The 16,353-nt window shown below is 38.4% G+C and overlaps 1 protein-coding gene across 1 annotated transcript in view; it reads right to left on the bottom strand.

Moving 5' to 3' along the window:
* Nucleotides 1–15,859, bottom strand: part of LOC103774456 (homeobox protein Meis2) — a gene marked incomplete at its 5' end in the record, with an annotated part of 103,511 nt that extends 87,652 nt beyond the window's left edge. Inside the window, 2 exons of the mRNA XM_008941863.1 lie at nucleotides 5,389–5,503; nucleotides 15,710–15,859. Coding sequence (XP_008940111.1) covers nucleotides 5,389–5,503; nucleotides 15,710–15,859 — 265 coding nt within the window. The remainder of the gene's footprint in view (nucleotides 1–5,388; nucleotides 5,504–15,709) is intronic.
* Between the last annotated feature and the right edge of the window lie 494 nt (nucleotides 15,860–16,353).

The raw sequence follows: 16,353 nt of genomic DNA, 5'->3' as shown, positions 1-16,353 counted from the left end.
TGCTGAACCCACACTATTGTTCAAACCATGAAAAAATAAAGCAAACTTGGCAAGAAATACTTAAAACAAAGGCTCATCAATATTCTCCAATTTGTCAACATCTCAATTACAGCAATGGAAAAAATGTAAATTTCATGTGCTTTGAACACTAAGGGGTCTATTCTTCTGTCAGTGCACATGTGTAACTCCCATCACCGTTAATGGGAATTACTCATACATATCAACACAAGGACAGGCCCCTCAAACTTGAAAGGAAAAAGATGAATTAATAAGGGCTACTCTCTTCCTCTATCTTCCTCAGCTGAAAAAAGTCATTGTTCTTTAAGAGTTTTTCATACTTCATACAGTTCACCTTTATAAGAGCTGTGCCTTCTGAAATAATGCATCTCCAGTGAAGCATTATTTATTAGTTAGTTTGATTTTTCACAGTCTGGATGTTTGAGCCTTTCTATTAGGAATCTCCTTTCTTATAAAAGGCAGCTCTTCTCCAATAAAACCATACCCTATAGCTTTATAGGTAAAAATACAAAGGAACAAAAATATGTTCTGAATCCTTAGGATGAATATGCATAGTAGCCTCAGAAGGCTTACCTGTACACATAGAACAAGGGAAAAAGAAGCTGTAGCATTAGCTTTTGGATATAAAACTTCCAAAGTCTTTGCATTAATGTGTTTGGTTTTTCGTGTGCGTGTTTGGTTTTTTTTCTTTTAACAGCAACTTATTTTTTTCCGACTACTGAAGTTTAGTTCAAAGCTTTATGTAATTTTGATAATAGGACAGGCCTTTAGGTATTATCAGATAGTTCTGTAAACAAGTTTTATTTGTATACCATCTTTATTACAAGGTGGTATAAAATGAGTAACAAATATATTACCTAGTTTCTCCAACATGCATCAATCCAGAGACATATTACCTGAAATTCATCCCAGGTTATCTTAGCTGACTTTGTCCTGGACCAGATAAGCAGTCTTTTCCACAGAAAGCTACTGTGGACAGATTTGTGGGATAAACATCAAGCTGTCACAAAATCATTTCAAAATTACTTTAAGATATTGCCCTGGAGTGTTGCTTCAGATATTTATAAAAGGGCAGATCTGCATTCAGCACAAATAGTTCCATAAAAAGTCCAAATAAACCACCAAACCAAAAAAACCACACACCAATGAACTACTCACATGGGTAAAGCAAAGTGGCTGTGACGGCCATTTATATATTTACTGCTGCATAACCTAAAAGTTTCTTGTCTCTGGCTTCTCGCTTATGGTCAAGTTTATCACCCCAGGCCTAATCCTAAGAAGATGCTGAGCTTCCTGAGAGGTCCTGAGGAAACACAGCCTCTGACTTGACTGGATCACATCCTTTGAGTGACTGAACTAAGAATATGACAAATCAGATATAAAACCCTGGTATCATAAAATGTGAAACTGAAATTATTCCCTGGTGTTTTCCTGTAGACCACATGTTTTTAAACCTTAAAAAGATTTATTTCCCACTTTTCATGCATAATCTGCCATATTCATTATTCGAAATATCCCATAAAGAGATTAAATAGGACTTAAAGTCTGGGAGCATCATATCCATCACTGTTGTACAAACTGATGCCGAATTCTAGAAGTCATTTAGCCTTGTATGTAAAGGCAGTGGTCATTTTCACTTTGTTTCACAAAGAATAAGGAAAACATGATACCCCAGAAGACCTTCATATGTGGCTTTTTCCCTCCAAAGAAAAGGGTGGTTGACAAAGCTACACACACCTTTTAATCTTCCACTTAGGGTTTTTACACATATATTCCCTGGCAAAAACCCCAGGGTCTTTTCTCTCCCCTCCCCTTCTCTCAGCCCCTTTCCTGACATCTCCCTTGCTATAACTCAGCTAACCCAACAGAACCAGTCAGTTTTAAATTTCAGTTGGGACCCCGGTGACCTGTTAATGAATCTACAGAGAGGAGAAAAACTCACAGTGTTGAGTTATGCCTGGTGTTGCTAGCTGACTTGGAGTCAGAAATGCTTGAAGCGTTAACGTAATTGCAAGAATGTGAAAAATGAAGCGTTGGGCTCCTGAGCAAAGTGAAAGGTCAAAGCAAGCCCTACACAAAACAAGTCTCTGGAAGATGGCCTCATTAGACCATTAAATCAGCTTCTTTTTCTCCCTTGTAAGATATTTAGAAAGCTTTATTTTTATTATTGGGTATATTTAACTCTTTCTCTCTCCAGAGCAGGGGGGGAAGTTGATCAGACCTAACACATAATTGCTAATCTCTAACATAGTATTACACAGCATTGATGTGCATTTGTGGATCCAATCTAGGATAAAGCCAATAAATGCTTGGTAGATTACAGGTCACTAGTATTTTGGTTTGCTAGATGATCAATATGTTGTATAGCTTAGCTTTCTGCTGAACAACTGAGGTGACATGTTAAGAACAAACACAGACACTCACCACTAATAAAATTAGGGTAATCTTTCAGCATTCAATGCCTGAAGGCCCTTTCCTTAACTCTTTCAATGCTAACATGTTTCTAATAATATCAAACATTGACTAGATTAACCCTTTTGATGCCAAAGGGCAGTAGTGCTTTGTCGTGGAGAGGCTGTCCTCTGGAGACAGACAAAATGCCTACACCATTTTTGTTTGGTTCTAACTTTAAGAATTATGGATGGATTCTTCTGTCTAATAAATACATCCACCTCATGCAAAGAAAGTCTGCAAAAATACTGTCATCACTCACCCAACTCCTTTCAATCTACCTCTCCCAAAAAATAGAAAAAAAAAATAATTAAAAATTATCACGAGCTGCACATCATAGAATTTAGGCAAAAGCAGAGACCCCTGCAAAGAGTTCTCCTAAGAGCCAGAGGAGATTCTAGTCTGAATCAATCTCTGCTGCCACCGGGCATCAGTGGAGTCTCAAGACCATAAGTTACTAATATAACCCAAGACTCTCTAATGAGCTCCCATTCCCAAGAAATCCTTTGGGGCAAGTGGAGTACTTGAAGCAGCATCTGTGGAAAGTCTTCATAAAACTGCAGGGAAACGAGGTTGACCCAAATAAGTAACTACCTCAGAATAGCTCAAGAGGGCATCTACCCATATTGGCATTGCCTGGGACTGACTCACTGCCAATTCATGAGTTATAAAGTAAACCCTGCCTCCCTCAAGGAAACATGAGGAAAATTCAATAAAGGCCTCCCTCTCTTTAGTCTTTCCCAGGGTTGAGAGGGGCAGAGCAATCCAAAGCTGTCTCCAAAGGGAATTTTGACAGTGCTGTAGGATCATACATCTTTCAGCTGCCAGCAGCTGAGTGGAATGCTGATTTGTCACTGGACGACCGCTTCCCTTTTAAAGGCCCAACTGAGCACAAAGGGAAGCACACTTGTGATGTTTTACCCTGCTAGACTGGGCAGTACTGGGGACTGATTTGGCCCATCAGCGGTTGTTCCCCTTCTGCAGAAGGGAGTATAAGTTTAAATTACATATATACTAACAGAAACCTCAGTCTCCAATGAGAAGTTGGTGTAGTTAACTACTTTTTCTTATGCTTAGCAATATTTCTTGAGCACTCTGAGCTACATGACAAGGGATCAGAGATTAATGAAATGCAAGATCCCTGGATGTCGATACAAGGGATTTCTTTCTATCAAGCACAGCTCAATGAAGAAACTCTAATTTCTGTGGGCTTGCTGGACCAAAGTGGAGATGCAGGTGTGAAGAAGTTTCTTGCCTAGGGGTGGAATGAGCACACTGTGGCAGATGACTCAGAGAAATAATTTTTAAGTATTCAAGTGATCATCTGCCACACCAAGAATCTTAGCCACAATATACTATGTAAACGTTTGATCAATAGTAAAGTCCATGGTCAGCTACTAGACAACACACAGACTGGCTGCTGTGCAGTCAAGCTCTCCCTTTCATTAGCTACTGAAGCTGTAATAGTTCATGCTGGACCTCGTACAGCTCCAATCCAACCATAGAGAAGAAATCCCACATGACTCCTACTGGATTTGGATCACACCCTGTGCCATGGCTGCTCTCAACAAGAGCAACAGGATTAAAAATGTATAAACAATTCACACAAATAGAAGACAAAGCCAAACCGCTCTACAAGAAACAAACTTTGCAAGCTCCTACAATTACAACTGGTAGAACACCAGATCATGAGACAGATGTGGGGATCTAGCTCTGTGCCAAGCAGCAGGCCATGAGAGAAACGTGAAAGCATGTATCTGCTCCACTGCCTAAGCGTGGCAAAAGTTTGTGGGAATCGGCTCGCAGCACAAAGCTAGTCATGGCATCTCAGCCCTGAAAACTGCTCCCTTCTCCAGTTTTGGGATCCTGCATGGCTAGGTGGATGGCAGACCTGTCAGTTGGCTCTGGTTGGTATGTGTAATCTCCATGTGGGAGAAACACAGCTACAAAATGCTACAGGTGCATGAGATGGAGGGAGCGTATTGTAAGAACTTAGAAAGGTGATGTCTCATTCACTAGCTGAGGTTTCCAATGTTTAAAAACGAGAACAAGAACAGAGCCTACCTTAGATTTTGATCTTTAAAAAAAAAAAAATCTGAGACATGATCCAAGAGTGAAGGTAGCACATTTTTACTCAACTTTTAGCACTGGAGTCTTGACTGTTATACCTTCTGGAGTCACTTATACTTCTAATGAGCTAGTGTAAAACACTGTCCTATCAGAATGACAGCCTTTGACACTCACTCAGCATGGATGCAGATGACCACACACAAGGTGCAATGCAGTAAGAAATAAAACAAACCCCCCTGAAGTAATAATCAAGCCTCCTGAATCCTTGAGGAGACTGGATTGCATAGAACCAGCCGAGGATTTGCAGCTCAGATATCTCTCTATTAACCATTCTGCATTCAAATTTTTAGAAGCAGAAATAAGTCTGTACAAGCAAACATTGCAAGAAACATTATTCCATCCAGTTCAGGCTTTGCTTCTACCTTATGTAATTTATCAGCTTCATAACTCTACAGGAGTCTCTCCCTCAGCTAAAACTACATGTTAAATTCTTTGTCTATAACCCAGCTCAAGCAACTGCATCACAGCTGGAGAGTATGTCTATCTTTATATTTACTTACACCGCACAAAAATAAACTGTAGATAACCAAATTTGTAAAGGAATTGGCAGAACTAATCAATTGTTATTACAAAGCTTGTTTGAAGATTAGATATTTTGCTTTGAAATAATAATAAAATACAACTAAGTGGGTTAGGAAAAGGAAATACCGTCTCCCCAAGTTACAGCCGATTATGCTACAAGTCTGCCACTCCATATTTACTCTAAGGCAGATGTACTGATATAATAAAAAAAGCTGGAGTTATTTTAGTCATGCCTACTTTGCGGAGGGAAAAAGTTTGACCTTTTACCTTGCTCGCTGCTGTTGTCTCCGCTCTGGGAAGCGTGGCCCCCACTGGAGGGCCCCGGTGTGCCTGCCGAGTGTGTTGAGGTTGCATCATCGTGGTCTCTCCAAGATGAAGGATTCTGGTGTCAGAGTGCCAAGGAATTTTTCCACAGATCCCATTCCAATAGCAAATGAAGAACAGAGAGAAAACCAGGAGAAGAGGGGAGGAGGGGGGAAAGTATACACATTAGCATTTGTGAAATGTGCCAAACACCGATACTGTTTGCACAGTGTAATAATTCTTCAGCAAAAACAAGCAGAGGAGGTACAAAGATTTACTTGGTAAAATAAAGGACAAGGGTTTTTGGTTTTTAACTTTCCAAAGAGCTGTCTGAATTTAACTATTTGAATAATACTGAAGAAGAATATTTCAGGGGAGGAAAAAAAAAAATATTTTAAGTTTCTTAATGAGCCATACAGGGAGATAGGGAGGAGGACATCAGCCTACACAGTTTATCACACTAGGTATTCACGTTAGGATCAGGATAGTTGATAGTTGCAAACTACCTCACCACATTATTTTTCCAGACTGACTGAAGACAGAAGGGGAGAGGAAGAAGAGGAAAACTGTTTCAAAAAGTAGAGGAGAACATACATGGGAGAGGAGCACATCCTCACACCTTACTCTCTCTCTCATCCATTCGAATGCTGGAAAAACTTGAAGTGAATGCAAAGTTGTGAGAGAAAAAGTGAGTTTTCTCTGAAAGACATTACATACCATGAAAGATACTTCCTCACCCCCTATCACCACCTAGATATGACACATTTCAAAAGACTTCTTAGATGTATCACTCTAACAGTTCACTTACAAGTAACATCAAGAATAACCACCAGGTGATTATATAAAATAATGTGTATAGTGGTTTTTATGTAATTCTTTCTCCATTACTATGCATAAAACACAACAAAAGGGAAGGCAGAAATAAAACATACAAAGTTTGCAAGCTTAGCTAAGTAAGACCTCAACTTCTGTACTTTAGTCACACATTTCATGCAAGTTTCCCATTTAATTGAGTATTTTATTTCCCAGAGTGAGGAGCTTCTATTTAAAAGGGTAAGTGAGGAGAACTCAATGTTACAGTTTTGTGCTACTTTGCTGAGTGTATTCTCCTCCTGTCCTCCTCCCCTTTCCTGATCATTCCCAATACCCTGCTGTTGCTTAAAGGAAAACAGGAATTCTACTGTACAGGAAGAGCTTTATCAGCACCACATGAAGGCAGGCAAGAGATGGAATTTCCTCTGGCAGAAAAGGAGAGCAAGAACACATGAAACAGATCAGACTAGTGGCTGGACCTGCATTACTTGTCACCTGTGCGTGACAACTTAAATCAAGCACATTATAACAATTCACCAATAAACCAAACAAATCCCCCTCCAAAAACAAACAAAAAAAAAGGGCAAAACAAGCAAACAAAACAAAACAAAAAAAAAACAACAACACTACCAAAGTTTGTGTTTTAAATCTACATTATGAAATAACACCAGACTATTAAAGCATAAGGAGATCTTGAAAGCAGCAAGGAACAAACTTGGATCAATTCTTTGAGCAGGACTGATTCTGACCTCATCTACCCCAACATGTAGTAGGAATAAGTTCAACAAAATCAATTGATTTACCCATTGTACAATTCAGTGTATGATTGGAATCAGGTCCCGAAATATATATTGAAACATCTCAAAGTAATCTTCTAGCACTGATTAGTACCACATGCTCTATAGCAATGCAAAATAGAACTGCCAAATAACAGCTTGCTACAATACCCAGTAACATAAATCTAACTGGCCTGACCCAGATCGTGGCAGAGACAAAGGGAAGAATCCATGACTTCAAAAGCCTCACAGTAAAGCCCTAGGTGACCAAAGGGTAAGAAGAATCCAAATCCCCTTCACCTTACACGTGCACCCACATACATGGCTCCATTGCAGGAAGACATGAGTAAAATCAGGAGACAAGCCAGGATCTGAAATTCACCCAACCTGTCAACACAGCAGCACAAAACCACCCCCCACCCCCCAAACACTGATCTGCTTTTCCTCACACAGATCCACAACAGGGGGAAGAAAAAAAACAAAACAAAACAAAAACAACACCACAACACCACACACAGAGCCACCAAATAATATTATTTTATATTCCTTGAGACTTGTATTGGTTAGGTCTCAGAAATCACCACTAATACTGCAACTCCCTCACAATTTCATTAAAATAAACAAAGATTTACCATCATTTTACAGAGTCAGGTGGAAAGAAGCACAAAAAGAAAGATGAGAGGTCTTGAAAGTTCAAGCAGCCTGGATGTTATTAAAACAAACAAAAGTTGAAAATAAGGTTGGGAAAAAGTTCAGATAGAAATAAAAGGCAAAACCTGAGAAAGTTTCTCTACAGCCTGGATTAAAACACAGTTGTGTCTATGAGCTCCTCTTTTTATCTCAGAGTTAGGAAGCCACTCAAATAGCTTCAAGCTGAAGGCAAACAGCAGACAGGAGCTCTTCAGCCCTCTGCAGCCTCTTAGCGTCAGCTGTTTGCCGGATGGTAATCAGATAAAGAGCTCGAAGAAATACATGAAAAAGGAAAGAAACAATAGCATAGCATGAGTTTAGCCCTCCAACAACATCAGGTTGGAACCTCCTTTTAGAAAATGTAATAATTGCAACATGTTCACCTAGGCTAAACTTTTCAGGGAACACAGTGAGTTATGTTAATTTTATGCACTGCAGGCTCTCTTAAGCTGGCTGCTGTTGGAGCTCCTTATCACACATATGAAAATTACAATAATTAACTGGTAACACCTCAGCTATGTTTTATTGCAAATGTCATCCAAAACCAATCATACAGTATTTCAAAAGCTAGACCGGCCTTTCTGTTTCAAAACCGTAACAAATTTGGAAAGGATCACTGAATAAGAATTCCCGCAGCTGAAAACACTTGCTGTCTCTACCAGGCTGAGTTGTTCTTGACCTCAGTTTGTAGATCCTGTTTTAGAAAGACAGGCTGTATTGATTAGGAATTCAATGTATTTTTTGTGACACAGTTTTCTTGGGGAAGCAATTTGGCAGAATTTTGTTGAAGGAAAGAAATAATAAGATGGGATATTTACAAGATGAGAGTGTAGAATGTTGGAGGAATTTGAAAGGGAGGGAAATGGCTAGACTGTAATATTGTAAAAAATGACAAATAAATCTAGAGGTGGAATTTATGAACTCATAAAAAGCCAGTGTTCTTTTGCATTGCACTGAGATCACTGCACCTGTCAGTGAGCTTCGCTTTTTCTCTCCTAGACTATTTGCAACTTTGCATCCCTCAAGAAAAGCTTCTTGGTCAAATGTCTAATCATAAGTAGTTATTTTATGCATGTCTTCACAAAAAAAAATGACACATCTAAAATGTACTTCACTGGAAACACTTTATCAGTAAAGTTTAGGTACCTTAAGCCAAATAACACTAATTGCGATTTTTCTATTGATTTCAATTAAATTTGTGGTAAGCTATAACACCGTAAACCAAATAAAACAAAACCAAGCAAAAAAAAAAACCAAACCAATGAAACCCAGATAGCTTAAGACAAATTACATAAACTGTTAGCATGGCTTCTCATATTTTCCTGCAAGTTTGGTACTATATTTTGCAGAAACACTTTGAAGAGTGTAGATGATGTCTGCCAAAATGCAGCTGCCTGTTTTGTGTGTTTGCATACTATAAAATTTTCACACACATATGACCTAAACTAATACCAGATATCATAGAAGGTAAATAGCACATATGTATCTATTCCCAGTAGTTTTAATAATTGGGAGTCAAATATGTGCTCTTCTTGCTCTTAGTTAATTGTGTTAAAGAGCAGTGTTACCAGGAGAAAAGCAGTGAATACTGAGTAGAGCACAATAGAAGGAGATGAAAAATAGATACAAGAAGCTAGGTCTCCAGGGGCAGTATTTTCTATTTGCTGGGCTACAGACTTGCAGCTGATAATGCAAGTTGTAATTAATATAAAAGCAGGAGACAATATGGGGAAAGCTTGTACTAGCAGGGCCACAGGAGATCACTCCGCTGCTATCCACTGTTTCTCATTTACACACACAGCCTTCCCTAGAAAACACAATTTTGTCAGTCTTTTCTCCCTTGAAAGTTAAAAAAAAAAAAAAAAAAATTGATTTAACACCACCATTGAATTTTGCTAAATCTAGAAAAGAGCAACAGAAAGGACAAGAGTCTCCTGGTATACAAAGCAAATCTGATGTGTTACTCTTTTGTCGATGCTGCAAATCTGGTGGAAACTGTAAGAGTTTTTAACTGCTGCAGGATTTCTTGAACAGAGATGTTGTAACAGAGATATTTGATGTAGGATAACCTTCTGTTAAATTGCAATTCTTCCTTTGTATGCCCAGAATTTCCACTGGGCAAATTCTGGTTAATTTTTTGTGAGTGTACATAGTCCCACTAGGGCTGATTCTGATCTCACACTGCTTTTTATGGTGATATTAAAGAGTCAATTAACCATAAGGAATTTGCTGCTTATTTATAACTGGGAAGTAAAATCAATCAGGCCAGCTGATACCCATGTGAGTAAGCTGAGCAGGATTTGGCTTACAGACATTGACTGAAGTTTTAGTATACAACTGTGATAGGATCAGGCCCTTACATTTTTTCTGATGAAATGGACAAAACCATTGATCAATCTTGCAGGAACAAATAATACACAACTTACTTTCATGCAAGAAACTACAAGAGCTATAGAGCTTGCTCTTTGTGAAGATGGTTGGGACTCAAAAGTTTGGAGGTTGCTCTAGTAAATTAATTTTGCAAACACAAAAATTAATTGAACTGCTGATACTTGTGGCATTCCTCCCAAAATACAAGCTAAATCCTCCTCACTTTTTTCTTACAAGTAACACCTGTAAATACAGTGGAAAGACTGACCTCATTGATAACACAAAAATCTCTATCTAGGTACCACCATAAATCAGAAGATGGTATACTCTGCCAGACATAGAAACCTATACACATACGTGCATGTGTGTCTCTGTGTGTGCATCTGTATCTGTCATGTTTTGTATGTATAAAGTTCAGGAAAGTATCTTAGAGGCTGCGGTGCAGTGCAATAATAATAAGCTTACTATATAGAGAAACTTTCAATAAGTTAATGTAATAATAAGTAAATGAGTCACAAAAAGCTCTAATTTGATTATATGCATATATATATATATGCATATACAGTAGTCTTTTCTGTAAAAGACTACTCCTGATAGAACTAAGGTTTATTTTCTTACAGTTGCTTAACTTTTTTATATCAGATTTGCACCATTTAAAAACAAAAACAAAACCAAAACACACAAGGTATTGTGAGCTCTTAGATATTTGTGTGTGCATGTATGTGTGTGTGTGTGTTTGTGTGTGTGTGTGTATATATATATATATACATACAAGTTTTAATTCTTGTCCCTTGATTTTGCACTTGAGGAAAGTATACACTCCCCGAACATGGCAACATTCTGAAAAGCTGTGTGCTGTGTATTTTCCAATTAAGATTGAAATCAGACATATAATCCACCTGTCAGCGAGGAACTGAGACTTGAAAAATCAAGGGGTGGTTGTTTGTTTTCTTTTTTAATTGTCCTACATCATTCTGTGTGGTTACACTTCATCTAGACAACTCAAACCAAAGTGGGAACACTGGCATCAAATAGATAGTGAAATACATTATTGGTTCAATCTGAAAGAACCCACTTTAAAAATAAAACACTCAGATTTGAGCTGTAGATTACCTTTGACTGTAAAGTACCTTGGCCCATCAAAAAGAGGAGATACGCAACATTCTCTACAGTCTCAGAATGCTCCTTGCCCTTTTAGAAAGCACAGGGCGTATCATAATGTCATAAGTCTTAAACCACATACTAAGAAACTTGGTTACTAAAGAAAAAGTTTGCCTTATTATTGTTGCAGTTAGCTACTTAGTTTCCCTTCTGACACACCCCAAACAGAAAGGGCACCTTTGAGGTCTGATCTTGCATTTCTGGCATACTCAAAACTTCCACTGAAATCCTTCAAAGTGTGGTGTACCTGGAGACTGAAGGATCAGCTCCCCCAGTTACTTTCTCATAATTCAGTGAAATCTTACCTAAAGATTTAGTTATATAACTAGAACTAAATTACTGTATTTTTTTTTCCATCTTCAAGATGTCAGAAATTTGCACAGACCATTCTTTGAGAAGGAATATATTAAAGAAATGTAAACTATCTAGGGGTCCAAAAGTACAAAATAAAAGTATCTCCTCATTTGAGAGCTGAAAGGTTTAATTCAGATTAATATTTCACTTCTGCAGCTAAGGCATCGAATTTCTAATCTGTCAACAGTCCTTTTATAAAAAAGAGACATATGTATATTTCTATCCATTTTTAATTATATTTTATAAATTATGATATGTATATAATCACATCTCAGCTGTAAATTGAGTAGAACATATAAACAAATATCAAAAAGCCTGAGGCCCTGATCCTGCTCCTGCTCCCACAAAAGCTAGTAGAAAGAGAGACATAAATTTCTATGGAAGAATTACTAGGCGTCAAAGTATGTTTGTGCTAGAGGAAGAATTGTGTGGCACCAAGTGAGGCCAGATACAAGAGAAATGTAATTAAAGTACAAAATCATATATGATACTTGAAAAAAAAAATAATTAAAATCTCCAAATTTTACAAGTATTACATTTTTCATGTTTGAACAGCTCAAAAGGAAAAAAAAATTGTCATTCCCAACAGATATTTTAGGCTGAACACAGAAAGCAGGATAGGGCCCTGAATCTTTATATTAAACAATAATGAATTGCCTGTGCTGGGAAGCTCAACTTGAACTGCAGTTGGAATAGTTTCTTTCCTCTTTTTTTTTTTTTTTTTTTTCCCTCGTAACTGATCTTGTTCAGCCAGGGCATAGCTGTAATTACCTTCTTCCCATCTACAGCTAATACCTCAGAGCAATAAAAAAATATGAGGGTGTTAAAAATTCAAACACTAATTATGGGCTGTTATATTTACTAAACACAGCAGAGTAATAACAAAAGTTTCAGCTTCTTGTGGCCAGCATTGCACTATTTGATCTAGCAAGTCCCCAGACCCTTTACGCTTACTGTATTACATAACAGTTAATAGTACACTAAAATAAAATTTGATAAACACATTTATTACCAAACACATAGACCACAACCACTTACAGCTGTCTCCTTTTTCCAGCACAGGTATATCTCTGAAGAGTTCATTCCTTTGTTGGTTTTGTTTTTGGTTTCAAATTAAGTTACAGAAATAGTAGAGCAGTAGATTTTGAGAAGAGAGGCATGCACTATTTGACCGCCCCTTTCAAAGTCTTATAGTAAATATTAGCTAATCCTACAATTCCCTATTACTTTCCCTTATGTCTGTTTTGAGGTCTAGCAAAGGAATAGAAGTGAGAGCTGCCTTAGTTCCTAGTTCAGCACCGCCACTGTCACCGCTACAACCCCCCGAATTCACATTAAACAAACACAGTGTAGCTTTATACCACTTAATAAGAATAGGTGTATGGATTTTTGGGGTGTCAAACAGCTGTCACAAACTGTGACGTCCACAAGAGAAACCTTGGCATACAACAAATTAACCTGCACTTCTTTTTGGCTATCATTATTCATAGCCAATCAGTTGAAAAGCTGCTAGTATTTCATGTGCAAATAAAACCATGAGGGGAAGACCCATGGATCAGAATAGTGGGCCAATGCGTGAATCAGAGGAAACAACATGCTGTCTCTGTCCTTCTGAAGTGGCTCATCATCACCCCTGCACCAACTTTCACCAAATGAGATCTAGCCTGAGGCTACGTATTAAATATGCATATCAAAGCAAATGAAAAAATAAACCTGGAGAGTTAAATTGGACAAATTTGCATGCTTGAACTACCACATTTTCAGGTAGATGCTCACAGATGATAGCTCATTTTTTGATAGTCTTGCATGTTTATATTAGTAATTTTTAAAAAGCTTTTCCTTCTTTACGAATAAAAGTAAATTTCTTCATGCTGAAGCCTTGTACAGTGCAAATGTAAATGTGTACACACACGGTAGTTTGGCTGAGCTATAAAAGAGTGTTAAAGTTTTGTTGGGAAAACAAGCTAATACACACACACACACACACACAAATCCAATAAGGAGACACATTTCCCAAAACGCATGAATAAAATGTAACTATGTGATACAACTCTTCATTTCCCAGTTGGTGTTCTGGATGCACAAATTATTGCTTCCTTTCAAAACAAATAGCAGGGGGCTAAAGTAAAAATGTTATAGCTCAAATCCTCAGGAAATAAAAGGCTTTAAATTATAATACCCAATGAAGTGGTAAACCCTAACGGGTGCAAGATAAATGGGTTGTCATATTTATTTGAGTTTGTGTTTTGGGCCACAAAAGCAAGAGGAGATTCTTCTTAAGGAAGATAATAGTTATTAAATTATCAAAATGCTAACCCACTCCACCCCTGTCCTATCATTGTGTGTGAATTTAAGTATTATAAAGGAGGACTGCAAATTGGCTTGAGCATTTGCCATCTGCCAGAACCCTAAACAGGCTAGTTTATCTAATCTCCTCAATATAAACATAAGCATGCTCCATTTCTACACTTCCACTTGAAACGCACACTTGTAAAGAAACTGTACTGGACAAAAATGGACTTTTTTGGTTTCTTTTTCTTTTTTTTTTTCTGTTGCTCTGAGTGACCCCCTATCTTTCAGGTTGCCACTCATTACACTTTGTTTTCCATTACTTTTACAGAATACTTATGTACATGAATTTAAGGTTGTACGATGCCATACACCATGAGTGTAATGCCTTGTGGAGTTTATTAGCTATGTCTGAGACAGCTGATAAGCAGAGAAACTTTCAGGAACCTCTGCATACATTTTTGTTTTCTCTCAAAATAATAGATTCTAAATGTGGCAAAAAAAATGATGGCAAAAACCTTGTCCTGCAATGTTTACTGAATACAAATGAGAAAATGAAAGCTAAGGCTTAGGTCCAAAACTATTTCCCGAGCTCTGAAACTAAGCTGTGCCAGAAGGGAGGCATTTAGAAGAATTTATTATCATTCTATCTCCCAACTCAGCTTCAGTCCAGGTCTAATGTAATTATCAAATACACACACAAACAATATGTTTTCAAAGGAAACAAAAGCTCCTAGAAAGCTCACTCTCCCTGGGTTTAGAGCTACTCTTCTTAACACACTGGGAAATAAAGGCAGGCGCCTGTGCAGAAAGCATGCTTAACTTCACACCGGGTGTTAAATTAATATTTCAACCGCCAAAATATTAGTCTATCATTTAAATTATGAGTTCAATTGAACCTAAAGCTGCGTAAACCCCTTTTCCCCCCAGGGATGCCTTCCTATAAATAAACTAGAGTTCACACCCACTCTTTTTAACCAGAGCTATTCCTTCCCTTTTCTGCGGTACCAGCTGCAATCTCTCACTTCACATCCCGAAGTCTCTCTGCGTCTGCATCTTTTGAAGGATCACAGGAGCTGCTCCAAAACCCGGAAAAAACAAAGGCACTCTCCTTACCACGCACACCAACTTTCAGTCCTACACACGTAACACTAATTCGCCAACTCCTAAAGTGTTAAAATCAACCACTAACCTACGGTTACTCAACCATCATTCTCTCCAGCTTTCTGTAATACATTGTTAATAATTGCTTCATCAAGGTTACTGTCTTTTATTATGAAGATGCTTCAGGCATTTGGCAATAAGTCCATATTCTGACAATAAGTTGCTATAAAGCACAAGCATTGGAAACTCTAATGTGCTAACCCCTTCTTTCTAATGCAGTGTAGTATTGCCAATAATTCTCATCACTTGTCATCCCCACGAGAGGGGAGGGGGGAGCAAACCAGCAAACTTTCTCCCTAACTTTCTTGTCTCTGTTTCCTTACATTGCTGCCTCCATGACAGAGTTGGCAGAGAAGAAGGGAAAGCACCGATCCCCACATCAAACCGACAGTTTGCTAGCTCTCCAAGCCGCCCAGACCAGGAAACTTTACAACCCATTGCAAACTCGCTACTTTACAGATGGAAACAGAAGGAACCTTTTGCATTTCTACAACTTTACAAAGCGAGAGGGAAGAAAGTGTAAAGGTTGGATCTGAGCTTGCAAGAGGTTATAGGAGTAATAATGATACTACTAACAGACAACAGCAGCAAAACAGTGAAATCGGGGATGGATCCTCTAAGAAAGTTAAAGCCTTAAAAAGTGCCATCAGGAAATCAGAAGGACTTACATGATCGGCTAAATTTGTGGAAGATCCTGAGAGTTCTTCGTGGTCTGATTTGGAGCTGCCATCCCTTTCATCAATAACGAGGTCTATTGGCATTTTTCCTTTCAAACAACTAATGTACCGATGGCAGAAGTTATCGCACAATTCATGAACCTGAAAACAGTAACAACAATAATAGTATCAATAATGGAAAATATCAGATTGCAATTTTTTTTTTTTTTTCCTGGTAGCAAGAACAACCCTTTAGTCTATTCCACAAGTAACTCTAATTAAGGGGCACAATAGTTGAAGGCAAGGAAACAATAGAGAAATTGTTGCAGCACATATTATTCTCTAGAGACTTGCCGCAGCAACAAGTTAGAGAGGAGAGATAGTGGGCTCAGTCTGGTGTGCAGAGGAAAATCCGATTTGGTGATAACAACAGAACACTGCGAGCTGGACCCAGGCGGTATCTCCCGAGCATACACAGCCCAGACAGGTACAACTAGTCACTCGGGACGGGATCGGTTTAAACCGGGGCCAGGAAAAGGTCTAAGTGGCCGGGAGCAGAAAAGCAAAGCCACTCTCTGAGGCTGTGGGAAGAGCTGTTCTCGTCCCAGGGCACAGCCCCCTCCCCACGCCGCGCAGGGCCCCCTGCCTCTTCCAAA

This window comes from Merops nubicus, unplaced genomic scaffold (assembly GCF_000691845.1).
Source record: "Merops nubicus isolate BGI_N331 unplaced genomic scaffold, ASM69184v1 scaffold23656, whole genome shotgun sequence".
Taxonomy (NCBI): domain Eukaryota; kingdom Metazoa; phylum Chordata; class Aves; order Coraciiformes; family Meropidae; genus Merops; species Merops nubicus.
This window is presented reverse-complemented; position numbering and strand designations above follow the sequence as displayed.